General features: G+C 34.1%; 1 protein-coding gene and 1 long non-coding RNA gene across 15 annotated transcripts in view; one reads left to right on the top strand and one right to left on the bottom strand.

Annotated features, from left to right (window-relative positions):
• csmd3b (CUB and Sushi multiple domains 3b) overlaps positions 1-14298 on the top strand; it is a 1026877-nt gene that overhangs the window by 293817 nt on the left and 718762 nt on the right. For all 14 annotated transcript variants that reach the window (XR_015517226.2, XR_015517225.2, XM_087296029.2 and 11 more), the window contains one exon: positions 1704-1898. Coding sequence is in view for 5 of the 14 variants with exons in the window: in XM_087296029.2 (XP_087152155.1) it covers positions 1704-1898 (195 nt within the window). In the remaining 9 variants the exon portion in view is untranslated. The remainder of the gene's footprint in view (positions 1-1703; positions 1899-14298) is intronic.
• Positions 6851-9665, bottom strand: LOC148679863 (uncharacterized). The gene is made up of 6 exons (XR_015945450.1): positions 9617-9665; positions 9184-9296; positions 8133-8223; positions 7870-7955; positions 7491-7533; positions 6851-7393 (listed from the first exon to the last, which is right to left on the bottom strand). It is a non-coding gene; the product is annotated as an uncharacterized LOC148679863 (long non-coding RNA).

Below are 14298 nucleotides of genomic sequence, written 5' to 3'. Positions count from 1 at the left end.
TTTGTATATTAACAGTTTCAATGTTTAGGGTCATTGTGATAATTTTTAAGCAGTTTTTGAATAAAAATGATAGTAAGGTGTTTACAGTATTAATATTTCAATGAAAGACAGCACTTTAAACATTTCATTCATCAAATAAGTCAGAACACAGAAGGCTAACTTTAACGGCCAAAAAAAATTCACAGCAATATGTTTTTCATTGTATTTCTGTATTTAGTATGTTTTTTTTTATTAGGGACAAAGATGACTGTATACATTTACAAAGATTTCTGTTGTAAATAAATATATGTAACTATGTATATTACAATTATTAGATAATATTTTACATAACTGCTATTTCAAATTGTAAGCCTACATAAATAAATACATAAACCGATAAATAAATGACAGTGTTACCATAAAGCATAAAGCATGGTAAAAATGTATGGTACGCTGTCCAAGACATCCGCTAACATCTGATATGAATATACAAATAAATAACTATATAAATTGTTTAATTCACATATATACTTGTGCTAAATGATAATTCGACATTATTTCACAATACAATTATTAAATAACATATATAATATATAATATTATTATAATATTATATATATATATATATATATATATATATATATATATATATATATATATATATATATATATATATATATATATATATATATATATATATACACAGCTAAATACAAGCCAATTTGAGTTTAAATAAATCATTTTCTTAAAATAAATTAAATATTTTATTCAACAAGTATATGTTAAAAAAACTATTCACATTTATTTTTTTAAATATTTATATTCTAAATATTTTTACTGTACTGTATTGCAATCTTAAATAAACAAACACACCCTCTGTAAACATTATTGACCTTATTCTTTGCGTACAAGCGTGCACAGCCACTTGAATATTTTTGACTTCCAGTCCCATTCACTTCCTTTCACTTTTAGATGTTTAAAACAGCTCGTTCTTTTGCTTGAAATGTACTTATTTTACTTTGTCTACTATATATATATTCTTCTTTGTAGTTTGACCATTTTCTGCCATTAATTATTATTTTTTCCATCGAAAACTGAATCGGAAGTTCTAAAACAATCACAAAAACGAACGCACTTCTGCAAGAATTAGGTCAGTAGACTTACTTCAAAACATAAAAAAACTTCAGACCCTAAATAGGCATGGGACCATAACCGTTTTCAAGGTATACCATGGTTTGGAAAAGTCAAGATTTTGAAACCGTCAACATTTTCTACTATACCATTCCTATGGTATGTATAAGATTTTCTGTTTATGTTTTTTTTTAGGACAACAGTATCTCCAGCAGAAAAGATATCCAAAGATGTCCCTTCAAATTGTAAAATAGTTTTTAAAACAAATTAAGACAGCAGAATGCATTTGAATTATTTAGCCTGACACGTTTATTGTTGTAAAATATTTTAAATGTTTCTCAAAATAACAATATTGTGTTCAAAGGGAAAAATTGTTTACTTTTTAGCCAGACATTTAAAAAGAAAATATTTAGAGCAGTAATTGCAATATCGTGAAACCATGATATTTATATCCAAGGTTATCACACCCTAAACATCTCCCTGTTAGTGTACATGCAAATAACAAACATTTAACCTTTAAGTCTACATATCCAGCGTCATTTTCTTTACCATGAATGTAGTCTTAAAAGTGTTCCTTTTTTCTGCCTTTTCAGAATTGCAGAGCAGTTCTTGTGGGAACCCTGGCGTCCCGCCTAAAGGCATTCTGTACGGGACGCGCTTTAATGTAGGCGACAAGATCCGCTACAGCTGTGTGACCGGCTACGTGCTGGACGGCCATCCGCAGCTCACCTGTGTGACTAATGCGGGCAACGCCGCCGTATGGGACTTTCCAGTGCCCATCTGTAGAGGTAAGCATGCAACTGTGCGTCGTGCATGATGAAGACACTGTCAGCGCGCGTGTGTTTGTGCTTCCTGTTCCCCTGCATGAATCTTTGATGTTTTCCTGTGTCCTTTTGTCCTTGTATACGTGCATGTATGAGTGAATACACCCATGAGTGGCTGGGTTGTTTTGATTACACTGAACACAACACTGACGCTTCATTTGAGGCCTCTCGGATGTCGAAATAGCATGTTTGCTACAATAGGTGCCTATTAATTGAATATTAAAGAAGGTTTTTAGCAAAATTGCTGACCTTGCCAAGTCATTGGTTATGAGCATTAAAAGATAACATTTTTTTAAATATATATTTATGTACTTATTTTCAAGATTTTGCAGGAAGGTACTTGTTTTAAGTTACCCAGATAAAAAAAAAAATCCATGTCTTAGATTGTATTTGTGCTTTTTCTGCTATTTTGAGCAAAGTATCTGGGAGATTTTACCATAAAAGCAGCGTTGAAGTTATTGATGAGTGGCTTAAAGTACTGAGTTGTTTTGATTAGACATGGCACAACACTGAACCTTTCTTTTGGAGGCCTCTCCATTGACGAAAACGCATCACATGTTCGCTCTTGTTCGCAACTATAGGTCCCCTTTATTTATTTATCAGGATTTATCAGGATCCCCATTAGCCACTACCAAGGTAGTGGCTATTCTTCCTGGGGTCCATCGAACATAACACAAAATTACATTAATACACAACAACAAAGACTAATAAAAACATTAAAATACAAAATTCATACATAACATCCAAATCAACAATCCACTTAATATTTTTCCATTAAATATTTTTTAAATGATTTTTTAAACCTCCTTTCACTTGTTACAAAGCATGTAATGTCTGACGGCAATTCATTCCATATTTTCATTCCTCTATACATCACGGTACGTTTAATTAAATATTACAGAGGATTTTTAGCTGAAATTGCTGACCTTGGTCATTATTTACTAACATTTAGTGAGTCAAAAAAATATACAGGAAAAACAAAATTAACACCTGCAAGAAACTGAACGTTATTTACAACTTTTTTTTTTATGTTGCATCATTTTAAGATTTGTTTTTTAACTTATTTTCAAGATTTCGCCGGAAGGTATTTTTTGTGGCAAATGAATCTGTCTTAGATTGTATTTGTGCTTTTCCTGCTATTTTGAGCAAAGTATCTGGGAGATTTTACCATAAAAGCAGCGCTGAAGTTATTGATGAGTGGCTTAAAGTACTGGGTTGTTTTGATTAGACATGGCACAACACTGAACCTTTCATTCAGAGGCCTCTCGGCTACAATAAGTCCCATTTTAATAGAATATTAAAGAAGATTTTTAGCTGAAATTGCTGACCTTGGTCATTATTTATCAGCTTTTAGAGAATCAAAAAACATATACAGCACTGTAAAAAAATATTTTTTTAAATGCATACAATTAATTTGTTTTCCCAACACAAATCTATTAAGTTAACACTTCTAACAAATGTATGTGGATTGAACATACAATTAAGTTGTCCCAATGAAATCTAAAGAATTGTGTTGTTTCAGAGTGAGGGAAAACAAAATTAATACCTGCAAGAAACTGAGCATCATTTCTTTGTTGCATTATTTTGAGATCTATTTATTCACTTATTTTCAAGATTTTGCAGGAAGGTATTTATTTTGGCAGCTTTTCCTAAAAAAATGTACACAGACATAAAGGTTATGGTTTGGTTACTCTGTATTTTATTAATTAGGTATGGAATTACATGCACTGCTGTAGTGTTGATGTGACTTTCAATACACATCGAATGCATTTGAGTAGATTTTTTAATGCATGTTGAGTTTTGTGTCTGCATTAATGCATATGTTAGTTGAATATTCATATTAAAAAAAATAACCGAACATTCTTTATTTAAACACTGAAATAACCCTGATAAAAATAAATCTATGTCTCATATGGTATTTGTCCTTTTGCAGATTTTTGAGCAAAGTAGTTGGAAGATTTAACTCTAAAAGCAGTGCTTAAGTTATTGATAATTGGCTTAAAGTACTGGGTTGTTTTGATTAGAAATGGCACAACACTGAAGCTTCATTTAAGGCTTCTCGGATGAAACCACATTACATGTTCGCAACAACAGGTGCCATTTACAGTAATATAATATTAAAGAAGTTTTTTAGCTGAAATTGCTGACCTTGGCCATTATTTATTAGCATTTAGAGGGTCAAAAACACATACAGGGAAAACAAAATGAATAACAGTAAGAAACTGAACATCATTTATTTATTTTGCATTATTTTGAGATGTATTAGTTTCAAAGTTTTGCCGGGAGGAATTTATTTTTTTGTGCCAGCTTTTCTTAAAACATGAAAACATACATCAATCTTATAAAGGTTATGATTTGGTTATTGAATGTTTATTGATTAAGTGTGGAATTACATGCTCTGCTGCAGCATTGATGTGACTTTCAATACACATGGTATGTTTTGTGGCCGCATTAATGCATTTAATAATTGAATATTCATACAAAATATCACTGAACATTCTTAATTTTATACTCATGAGTTACCCTGATGTAAATGAATCGATGTCTTATTTGGTACTTTTGCTTTTCTTCTTTTCTGAGCAAAGTATTTGAAGGATTTTACCATAAAAGCAGCGCTGAAGTTATTGATGAGTGGCTTAAAGTACTGGGTTGTTTTGATTAGCAATGGCACAACTAGGGTTGTAACGGTATGAATTTTTTTTACGGTATGATAATCGTCTAAAACAATACCACGGTTTGACGGTTTCGCGGTATACGGTATGTTACAAATGTTACAAAATAATAGAACAGTGAAGCAATTTTGACTTTTTCCAAATAATATATTTTCAGTTACTATAAACAACACCACTTACAATGAACAAATAAAAAAATAAGAAAATAATAAATAATGTGTCAAAGTCCAAATAAAGTCCAAATAAACATGGTGCAAATCCTCAGTAAAAAAATAGATATAAATATTTACTATACTATAAATAGTTACATAACGAAACTAGATTCAATATGGAACATCCTTAGGTTTTATGTGCCAGCATGGATATGGTTGTCTGTGGATATGGATTTGGATATGGTTGTCTGCAATGCAGACAAACAGCTGCACCTTCATTTGCGTCTTTTGACAACAGCAAGAGCAGCAGTTCGTCTTTGCTGTGTCACTGTTTTGTCATGTTTCTGTGCTGCTGTGCATGCAAAAGTACTTAGTATGAGAATTATTTCATGCAAAAATTTTTTTTTGCGTTTTATTTAGCCGCGCATAAATGTATGCCTATCTCTCATTCAGTGTTGTTCAAAAAGCTCATGTTGGTCCACAAACAAAAGCTAAACCTATGCTTATTGGTTGTGATATAGTGAGTTTTAACCAATCTGGGCATGGAGGAGGGATAATGCATCAATGTATCATGTCTGGTTTGTCCGGAGACACAGTGACGAGCGTTTCTTTGTCAAATCAGCGTTGTCAAATTTTGATGACGTAACCGCACTGATTCCGGAGCCTCTGAAAGTCTGCGAATGTTATGTGATACAGCACTGAAAAGCTGAGATTCTCTTGTTTATGGCAATTTTTGAATTGTATGAATCGGATCAGCGGATCAAAAGTTATTAAACATTTAAGAGCAATACTTATTTTTATCCGCGGGCGGCTGTCTCGGTCTTTAAGGGTTAAAACCGTTGATATGCAATTGTTCATGGTATGATAATCGTGCACGTTCAAATCGTGGTAGACCGTCATACCGGTATATTGTTACAACCCTAGGCACAACACTGAACCTTTCATTTGGAGGCCTCTCGAATGTTGAAAACACATCGCATGCTCTCGCTTGTCCGCTCTTACATTTCCGTGTTTATTTCCTATTCTCCTGTTTCAATCTTCTGTTAAGCACGGCGAGGGTCCTTTGGCATCTTTTGACTCTTTCAATCAGATTTAGATTCCCCTTTAGTTGCCCGCGCTGTTGTTTTCCTCCTGAAAAGATGAGTCTGCGCGTTTGTTTGCGAATGCATGGAGATTTATCGTCCCATGTTCAGGCCAATTATAATGTGCATTAGCCATGACCGTTCTCAAATAAGAATCTCTCCATAGACGGCCTGCACCGGTTTCTGCTCCAGCGTGTTTAATAGAAAGGGGGGGTGGAAATGACAGCGTCTGGATCATGCTTGCTTTGGTTGGACACAAATTGCAAAAAGCCAACTGTGCTTGAATCGAAAATAGCCTGAGGTGGTAAAATGTGGAGTCTCAACCTGGCCCAGAATGCAGTGGGGTATGGAGGAGCAGACCACAGCGTTTGTCATCTGGCTCTTTCTTAAAGGGATCGTGTATTTTGAAAGGAAAAGTTGATGTTAATTAACTCATCTAAGATGTAGGGGACTTTTTTTTTCTTTAAAGGGGATATATTATAATCCTTTTTACAATATCTAAAATAAATCTTTGATTTTTCTAGAGTGTGTATGTGAAGTTTCAGCTCAAAATACCACATAAGAATTTTTATAACTCTTTAAAACTGCTTCTTTTAGGCTTTGATCTAAATTATACCATTTTAACATTTTGACTGCTTTAAATTCAAATGAGAGAGTGCTTCAGTCCACGCCCTCTTTTTAAAAGAGCAGAATAAGATAACACGGTTTATGCGTTGAGAGGCGCCTCTTTTGAAAGGTTTACTGCCCGCTACACAGCAAAATATGGGGACCCAAAACAACTCTATGGGTGTTAATTTCAACACTTTGAAAGTGTCTCATGGGGTCCACTCAAAACAGAGTTAAATCAACACTTTCAAAAGGGTTGGCACATTGACACCGAAGTAAGGGTTAATTTTAACTCTGGGCAGAGTTAAAAAATGTAACTATATTTAACACCACCTGGTGTAATATATTATTTTATTCAACTCTCTTGAGTGTAAATATGGTAAAAAGGTCAAATAGACTTTAAATTACAAAAGAAAAAACATTTTATTTGAAAACATTCACCACTTCAACAATTCATTCAGTTTTTAAAATGCAACAATGTCAAATATGCTTTAAATGTTTTATTAGTACAGACAGTATCAACAACATATGTATGACCAGTGCTCAAAAAGGCTGTTTCAGTCCTTTGGTCCAAACTTGATGTTTCATCAGAGCAATTTGAAAGTTCAATATATCGTCACTCATAGTTTTCTTCTGAACGCATAGTTTTCTTATGAAATCACATTTTAAACAACTTGGCTTGCAAATCTTTCACTTCTGGTGTTTCCTTGGTCCTCCATATCAAACACAGCAGTTTAAATGAAGGTATAAATGCTGTAAACTTGTGTGAAAACAAACTGGAGCTAGGAAACCTCATCAAGCATGTCCTGTGAATGAAGTGCTTCCCAGCCACAGGATGACCTTTTTATCCATGACGATGTAGTAGCTGCTGATCGCTCGTCTGGTGGTTCCTGATGCACGGATATAGGGTGATACTCTTCTAAGAACTCTTCAAGACTCCAGCATGACTAAGAAAAATGTTTGAAAACAAATTGCAATCAAATTCTATGATATATTTAAAAGAACATTTAAAGTAAATAAAACATTCAAGAAATCTAAACTCACCTTTTGAAAATCTTCATGATGATCCACAACTTGACTCTCCCAGCTGGTTGAGGTGACAGGATATGGAAAAGTAGAAAAAACACATACATTACTGTTGGATCTCCAAAAACAATTAGGTTAATCACTATGACTAGAACTGGAAAAACAGGCAGCTGTCTGTCCAGAATCCTGAATTTAACACAACACTTGGAGCAAAATTTAGAGGAGCTGAAAATCTTTTATATCATTTAGTGATGCTGACTTCCCCAAAATATTGGCCACAGTGTAAAAAATATTTATAAACTTACAGTTTTCTGTAAGCGTGTGCATGCGTGTGTGTGTGTGTGTGTGTGTGTGTGTGTGTGTGTGTGTGTGTGTGTGCGCGTGCGTGTTTCTTTACCAGATTCAACTTGCTAGGCCCTTTCAGGTCCAGTATTGACGCCACCTTTCCTGGAGTCTAGCAGATGTTTCAGGTCCAAATATAATCTAAAATATTAGGATAAGCAGAAGAGGAAAAGTGCAAAGCAAAGAGCAAAACATTATTTAAGTAACAGTTCACCCACAATACAAAACTTATCACCTTCATGTCATTTGTTATTCTCTAATGCTCTAATACCCTCTCAGGTTATTGTGAAAATAAATACAGAACTTTATCAAACATACCTTCATTATCATCACCACAAAAATAAAAATACACCATCCGTTTCTTATCAGCCACCGTCACAGGGTTGTGTTATTGTATAGAGAACTGTGGCTGTTAAAAAACAACAACACATTAGTATCTAACACATATGCATAGCCTTCAGATAAAAAAAAGAGAGATGAACATCACAAAGTATGCCTCACACTTTTTCAGATATCTTTTGATTCAGATGTTGATTATTGATAATAAATCTACAAATCAAATCTGTATCATCATTAGGCTGCTCAAATTTGAATCAGTTGATTAATTTTACAGACAGGTGGCTGTTTACAACGCACTAAATTGTCTTTAATAAAACGGAAATGTTGTGTACAGTACATGCTAAGTTTAGCCTATAGTTTTAAGCACAATATCATGCTGGAGAAAAAGCTTGACTAAGATGTTCCTGACTACAGAAATAGCCTAACTTACTTACGTCAGACATCCCGAGTTGGGAGAAGTCATTTTCGGGGGATACAGAGTTGATTTGCGGGAGGTAGCGGGAGAGATGAGTACCTGAAGAGCAATGAGTTGCGCGCGACGTACCTAAAGAGCGGTGGGGGTGACTTGCGCGCGACGTACCTAAAGAGCTGGGAGGGATGCGGTGGAGAGGGGTGTGCAAAGTGTTTAATGACCGGGCGGGAGACGCGCGCTTTCCGGGAGATTATCATTCATTTGCGGGCATCTACTTGGGCATCTGGGAGTCTCTGTGCATTTGCGGGATAATGTTAACGTTAGTCCCGCAACTTCCGGGAGACTTCTGTAACGTTAAATGTCTGAGAAAGTGCAAACGCGGTCATTTAAAGACATTAATGTTAACATTCCGACTTTAATGGTTGTCAACACTTAATATAATTCAAGCGTACGTTATCACACGAGTCTATGGACTAACAGTATATGGACGGCCACGAATGAACCAGTTTAAAAGGGCCGCGGTGTTTAAAATAACCAAATTAACGTACACGAATAACAAACAATCATATGTTTTAGTTAGGAAGCCTTTTACAAGTAAGCATATGTTCATTTACTCACCAGATATGTTTTAGAAACTCTCCAGAGCTTATGGAAACCGTCCTGTGTTGCCGTTAGCATCCGGGCAGAGTAGGCTAACGTTAGGCGGCTCCGGGGATTCCCTCGCTAGTTTGCTTCGAATTAAAGGAGAAGTGTCAATTTTATTTTACAGATGGGTAACAACGCACAAAATGGCATTAAGCGTGACAGAAATGTGTTGAACATGTACATTTGATGTTTTTATGCACTTTGTATGCGTGAGCATATATAAAAACATTCTTGAAAAGAAGTCAATAGTAATGCAGTTAAGCTAGATACACAAACGACCATGAATGAACCGCAGAAGTTTAAAATTGTCACTCCATTCTAAAGTTATTAACTTAACAATATGTTTACAACTGTATTTCCTTAAAGAAAGTCAGTAAAATACCAACATTTAGGTAGTTTGACTCACCAAATGGCGTCTGGAAAATTCTTCAGTGACTGGGGCTGCATGAATTCCCGGATGTTGGAAATAACACCACCAAGTGTTGAAAAGATAACTCCTTGATTTCGAAATGAATAAAATCAATTCTAACTCTTATTATATTCATTTATCAAAATCTAACTCTTTAACGTCAACACTTTACTCTGAAATGCTTCAACACCGAGAATTTAACTCTGATGAATTTGCTGTGTAGAGCTGCACGATTCTGGCTAAAATGAGAATCGCTATTTTTTTTTTTTGCTTAAAATAAAAATCACGATTTTCTCACGATTCTGTATATGTAAAATAAAGGTATGGTAAAAACAAACAAAGCACAACATCGATAATAATATTATGTGTAGGTCTACTGGTTTTTATAAATAATTCTATTCTACTTAAAATAATTCTGATGTTGGATTATTATGTTTGAGATATATGCTTGCAATCTTTCATATTAGACAAATATATTCACTGGTAAAATCAAACATTTGCCATTATCAGATTATATTCAACAATATATAGGCTGCTAGAGTAGTTATACTAACATTGTAAACATTTACTTTCATGCACAACTGTGGGTTCGCTATGAAAGAAAACAACATCAAATACTTGCTGTAATCTTAACTCTAAAATGCGATATGATCATTTAAATGAAGTGCACACTTTCGGTTTCATTTTGTCTGCTAAGTGCTTGTTCATACTTCACGCGCGGCTCTCAAACGATCACTCTGTGCCATAAACTGAATATTATTTACAACTGTATTACCTGTTACTCGCAACATATGCAGGTTCTGTTCACTAAAGTAGACGTGCGCGCGTCTATCATTAAGTAGAGAGCCCACCTTCTCTGTCATAACAGCTCATGGTCAGCAGCTCACATCACGTGCGATTTCCCGGCCGCGAAAACATCATTATATAAAGACAAAAATGACATTTTTAGGTGAATTATACCTTATAAATACAGCATGTGACTCATTGAACATCATTTGGAGGTGTCAATGTAACTGAGCAATGTATGTGAAACAATAAAAAGACTCGTGCAGCCGCCTTTTCTTCTCTCCTGAACTTGAAAATTTGATTGGCAGAATCATAGAAATGCTGGATTAAGATCGTCTAGGGGGTCGAATCGAGATCGCGATCTTTTAACTATTAATTGTGCAGCTCTACTGGATGCGAGCGTTTTTAAGCGCTGCACATTATAAATATGTTTGTAAGTCAAGAATAGAGCATTTGTAGCTGCAGTTATAAACTGCTTACTAACGCTTATTAATGTAGAGTCAATGCTTAACAGATAATAAATTCACTATTTGCTCATGCTTAATATATGATATATAGTGTGCAGTTATTATAAAGTGTTACCAAACTTTTTTTTTTGTTTCTACTGCTAAAATCAGACTTTTTCTACTGATTTTTTTCTAGAGAAAAAATACTATAATTTTTTTTTATTCTTATTTATCTTTTTATTGTTCTTTCATTTATTTTCAATGTAAAATTATTACTTATGTTTAAATAAAAAAAAAACTTTTTTTTCAATTTTACGTCCAAAGAGAAATGGACTATTGTTTGTTTTTATTATTATTTTGTCATGCATGTATTATTTAGTTACTGAGTAGCAATAAACAACACTTTAATATAAGGAGTTTTCATGAGATTTTTTCTAAACTAGTAGTGTTTTGAAATGAATGAATGCATAATAATCGTGATAACCGTGAAACCGAGAATATTTCTCAGACTATAATCGTACAACCAAAATCTATAATCGCTGCATCCCATCTCCTGAGAAGTGTATATAGAGGTTCGTAATCAGAATGAGCCTGGGTTGATTATTTCTGTGTTGCATTATTACCTTACAAGATTTTGCGGGACATTTTTCAACTTGAAATGATTGATTTTGTGGCAGCTTTTCTCAAAAAAAAAAAAAAAAATGTACACACATCAATCTTATAAAGGTTATGGTTTGGTTATTGAATATGTTATTGATTAGGTATGGAATTACATGCACTGCTGCCGCATTGATGTGACTTTCAATTCACATCTAATGCATTTGAGCAGATTTTGTAATGCATGTTGAGTTTTATGTCTGCATTAATGTATTCATAAAAAAACTATCATTCTTAATTTTGTACTCATGAGTTACCCTGATAAAAGTAAATCCATGTCTTAGATGGTATCTGCCCTTTTCCCCCTTCTTTGAGCAAAGTATCTGGGAGACTTTAACATAAAAGCAGCGCTGAAATTATTTTGCCTGGCAATTTACAGTTACCATTAATTTTAGATTAAGGGGAAAAAATCCATTTGAAACCTTAAGTCGAGGGACCTTTAGAAATACTGCTTCCGCAAATGTCAATGTTATGCTAAAATTTTGTAATGTATGCATCTCCGACTACAGGAGTGGAGATATAAAAAGCTCTCAGGAATATTTGTGGTCCGCTGGCACTTTTCATTTTTTTTCCTTCTAATTGCATTATGGATGCTCTGAGTCTCTGAGTTTTGTGTACTTCCCCAAGCCTTAATATTTGTGTTAGTAGTTGTGTTTTTTGTTATGGTTATATTACATGATAGTATTATTTTTCAGATATTTTTAATGTGAAAAGGGCTTTTGAAGCATCAAAATATACATGGTTTGTTTTCTGTGCACAGTGGCTCAGTGGTCGTCTCAAGGCAAAAAGGTTGCTGGTTCGAGTCGAGTAACTAATTATATATTATATTTTTTTTATATTAATTATATACACTTTTATAGTAGTTTAATCATATATTATACAATTAATCATATTCTGTATGCGGTATATAACTTTAAAAACAAAAACCTTCTCTTTGACCCAAAAACATTTGTGTTATGTAATGTATAATTTCTGAATTGTTTATATTTTACATTGTTGCATGAGTTGCACGTTCAGCATATATGGTGTTTTTTTGTCAGCAGATTCTAACTTCAGTTTCAAATAATAATAAAAAAAAACTGCTTGGTTGTGCATATCTCCATTCTTGGATGCCTTCGGCACAGTTGGTGAGTCTGTAGTGTCATGGAGGCATGAAATGGGCATGACGGCACTGTTGCACAGGTAGCTGAGCCGAAACACCAGCCACAGATGTTTATATTTAGCCAGAGTGAAAACTCAGCCCAGACATTACCAAACAGTATGGTCAACAACATCCCAATCCCATGCGGCACGTCACCGTGGGTCTTGTTTATCATAAAAACATCTCATTAGAGAATCAGAGACCCTTAGAGAATTGTCATTTTTCTGTTTTTGAGACTGAGCAGCTGCCTCAGTGAAAATAAAGCCATTAACTACACTGTAAACAAATGCAGGGTTCCACACATTTCATTCAGGTTGTTCCACCACAAATCAATTAAGTTGACTTAACTGTTTTATTTGGATTGAACATAATACAATTAAGTTGTTGCAAAAAAACACAAGAATTGTGTTGTTTAAGCTCGTTTACATAAGTATTTTGAACGATCAGCAAAAATAAAAAATAAAAATAGATTGTAGGGCTGTGCTATTTATATAATTTCAGCATCAGTATCAAAATGTGCCAATGTATCCCCATTACAGGATCTGCAATTTCATGTTGAGATTAATAACAAATACAAAATAACAAAATCTGATAGATTCTAATAGTGTGAGATTTTTATTTAGATGTGTTTGTAAGGCCTGCGACTTAGAGATTTCAAATTAAATTGGAGGATTTGGAGACAAGATATTACAAAGGTTGACATTTTAACAAAAATTAATTGTGTTTAATTATGTAGTACTATATGGGGTTATTTTACATTTGGTTTAGGGCTCCACGATATTGGAAAATTTGAATACAGTTTCACCTGATAGCCTGAATAGCTTTATTTGAAAGGAAATCCTTATTTTAGATTATGTTGTAAGGGTGTGAATCAGGAAAAAAAAAACTACACTGAAAAAAAAGAAAAAGAAAAAAGTTGACTCAACTTAAAATTTTAAGGCAAACAGCTTCAGGGCATTTTTGAGTTTACTCAACTTGAATTGATTTAAGTTAAAGTAACTGATCGCTTTTAAAGGCCTACCCCTTTTTCAAGATTTAAGATAAGACTATTATGTCTCCAGAATGTGTTTGTAAAGTTTCAGCTCAAAACAACCATCAGAATTGTTATTAGACCTTTCAGAATATTGGAATAATCTGCTCTGAAGACAGTGTTGCTGTTTTTGGCAACGATTCCCATATACCTGTCAGAGTGTGCCTCAATTTCCGGCTCAGCTGCGTCAGATAAACAGCACAGTGTCGGACATAAAGGAAACAGATCTCTCGTAAATATTTGTGAGAAATACGAGAAATACTACAGTAAGAATTTTCACAACAATTGTTTGATGTATTTGTTGTGGAGTTAATTCAAGCTTTTCCGCAATGATGAGTCACACACAATGTCATTACAAAGTTCACGCACACATATATACACATAGACAGACACACACAGTGGACACACACACAAAGCTTGCGCGTTTAACTTTGCACTGTTTTGTTCACTGGAAATGTGAGTTTACACGTTAATATATGGCTGTATGGATGCCCGTTATGTTAATATATATAATAAACCTGATTTAACGTCCACAAACCAGGATTGAAGAGTCTTCTTTTATAATTGTGCTGACATGTGGCTTAAAGAGGTAAAAATCACTGTAAAGAGGGCAAAAAAC

Source organism: Danio rerio, chromosome 19 (assembly GCF_052040795.2).
Source record: "Danio rerio strain M-AB ecotype USA chromosome 19, GRCz13ab, whole genome shotgun sequence".
Taxonomy (NCBI): domain Eukaryota; kingdom Metazoa; phylum Chordata; class Actinopteri; order Cypriniformes; family Danionidae; genus Danio; species Danio rerio.
The sequence above is the reverse complement of the archived record's forward strand: the minus strand, read 5'-3'. Positions and strand labels throughout refer to the sequence as shown.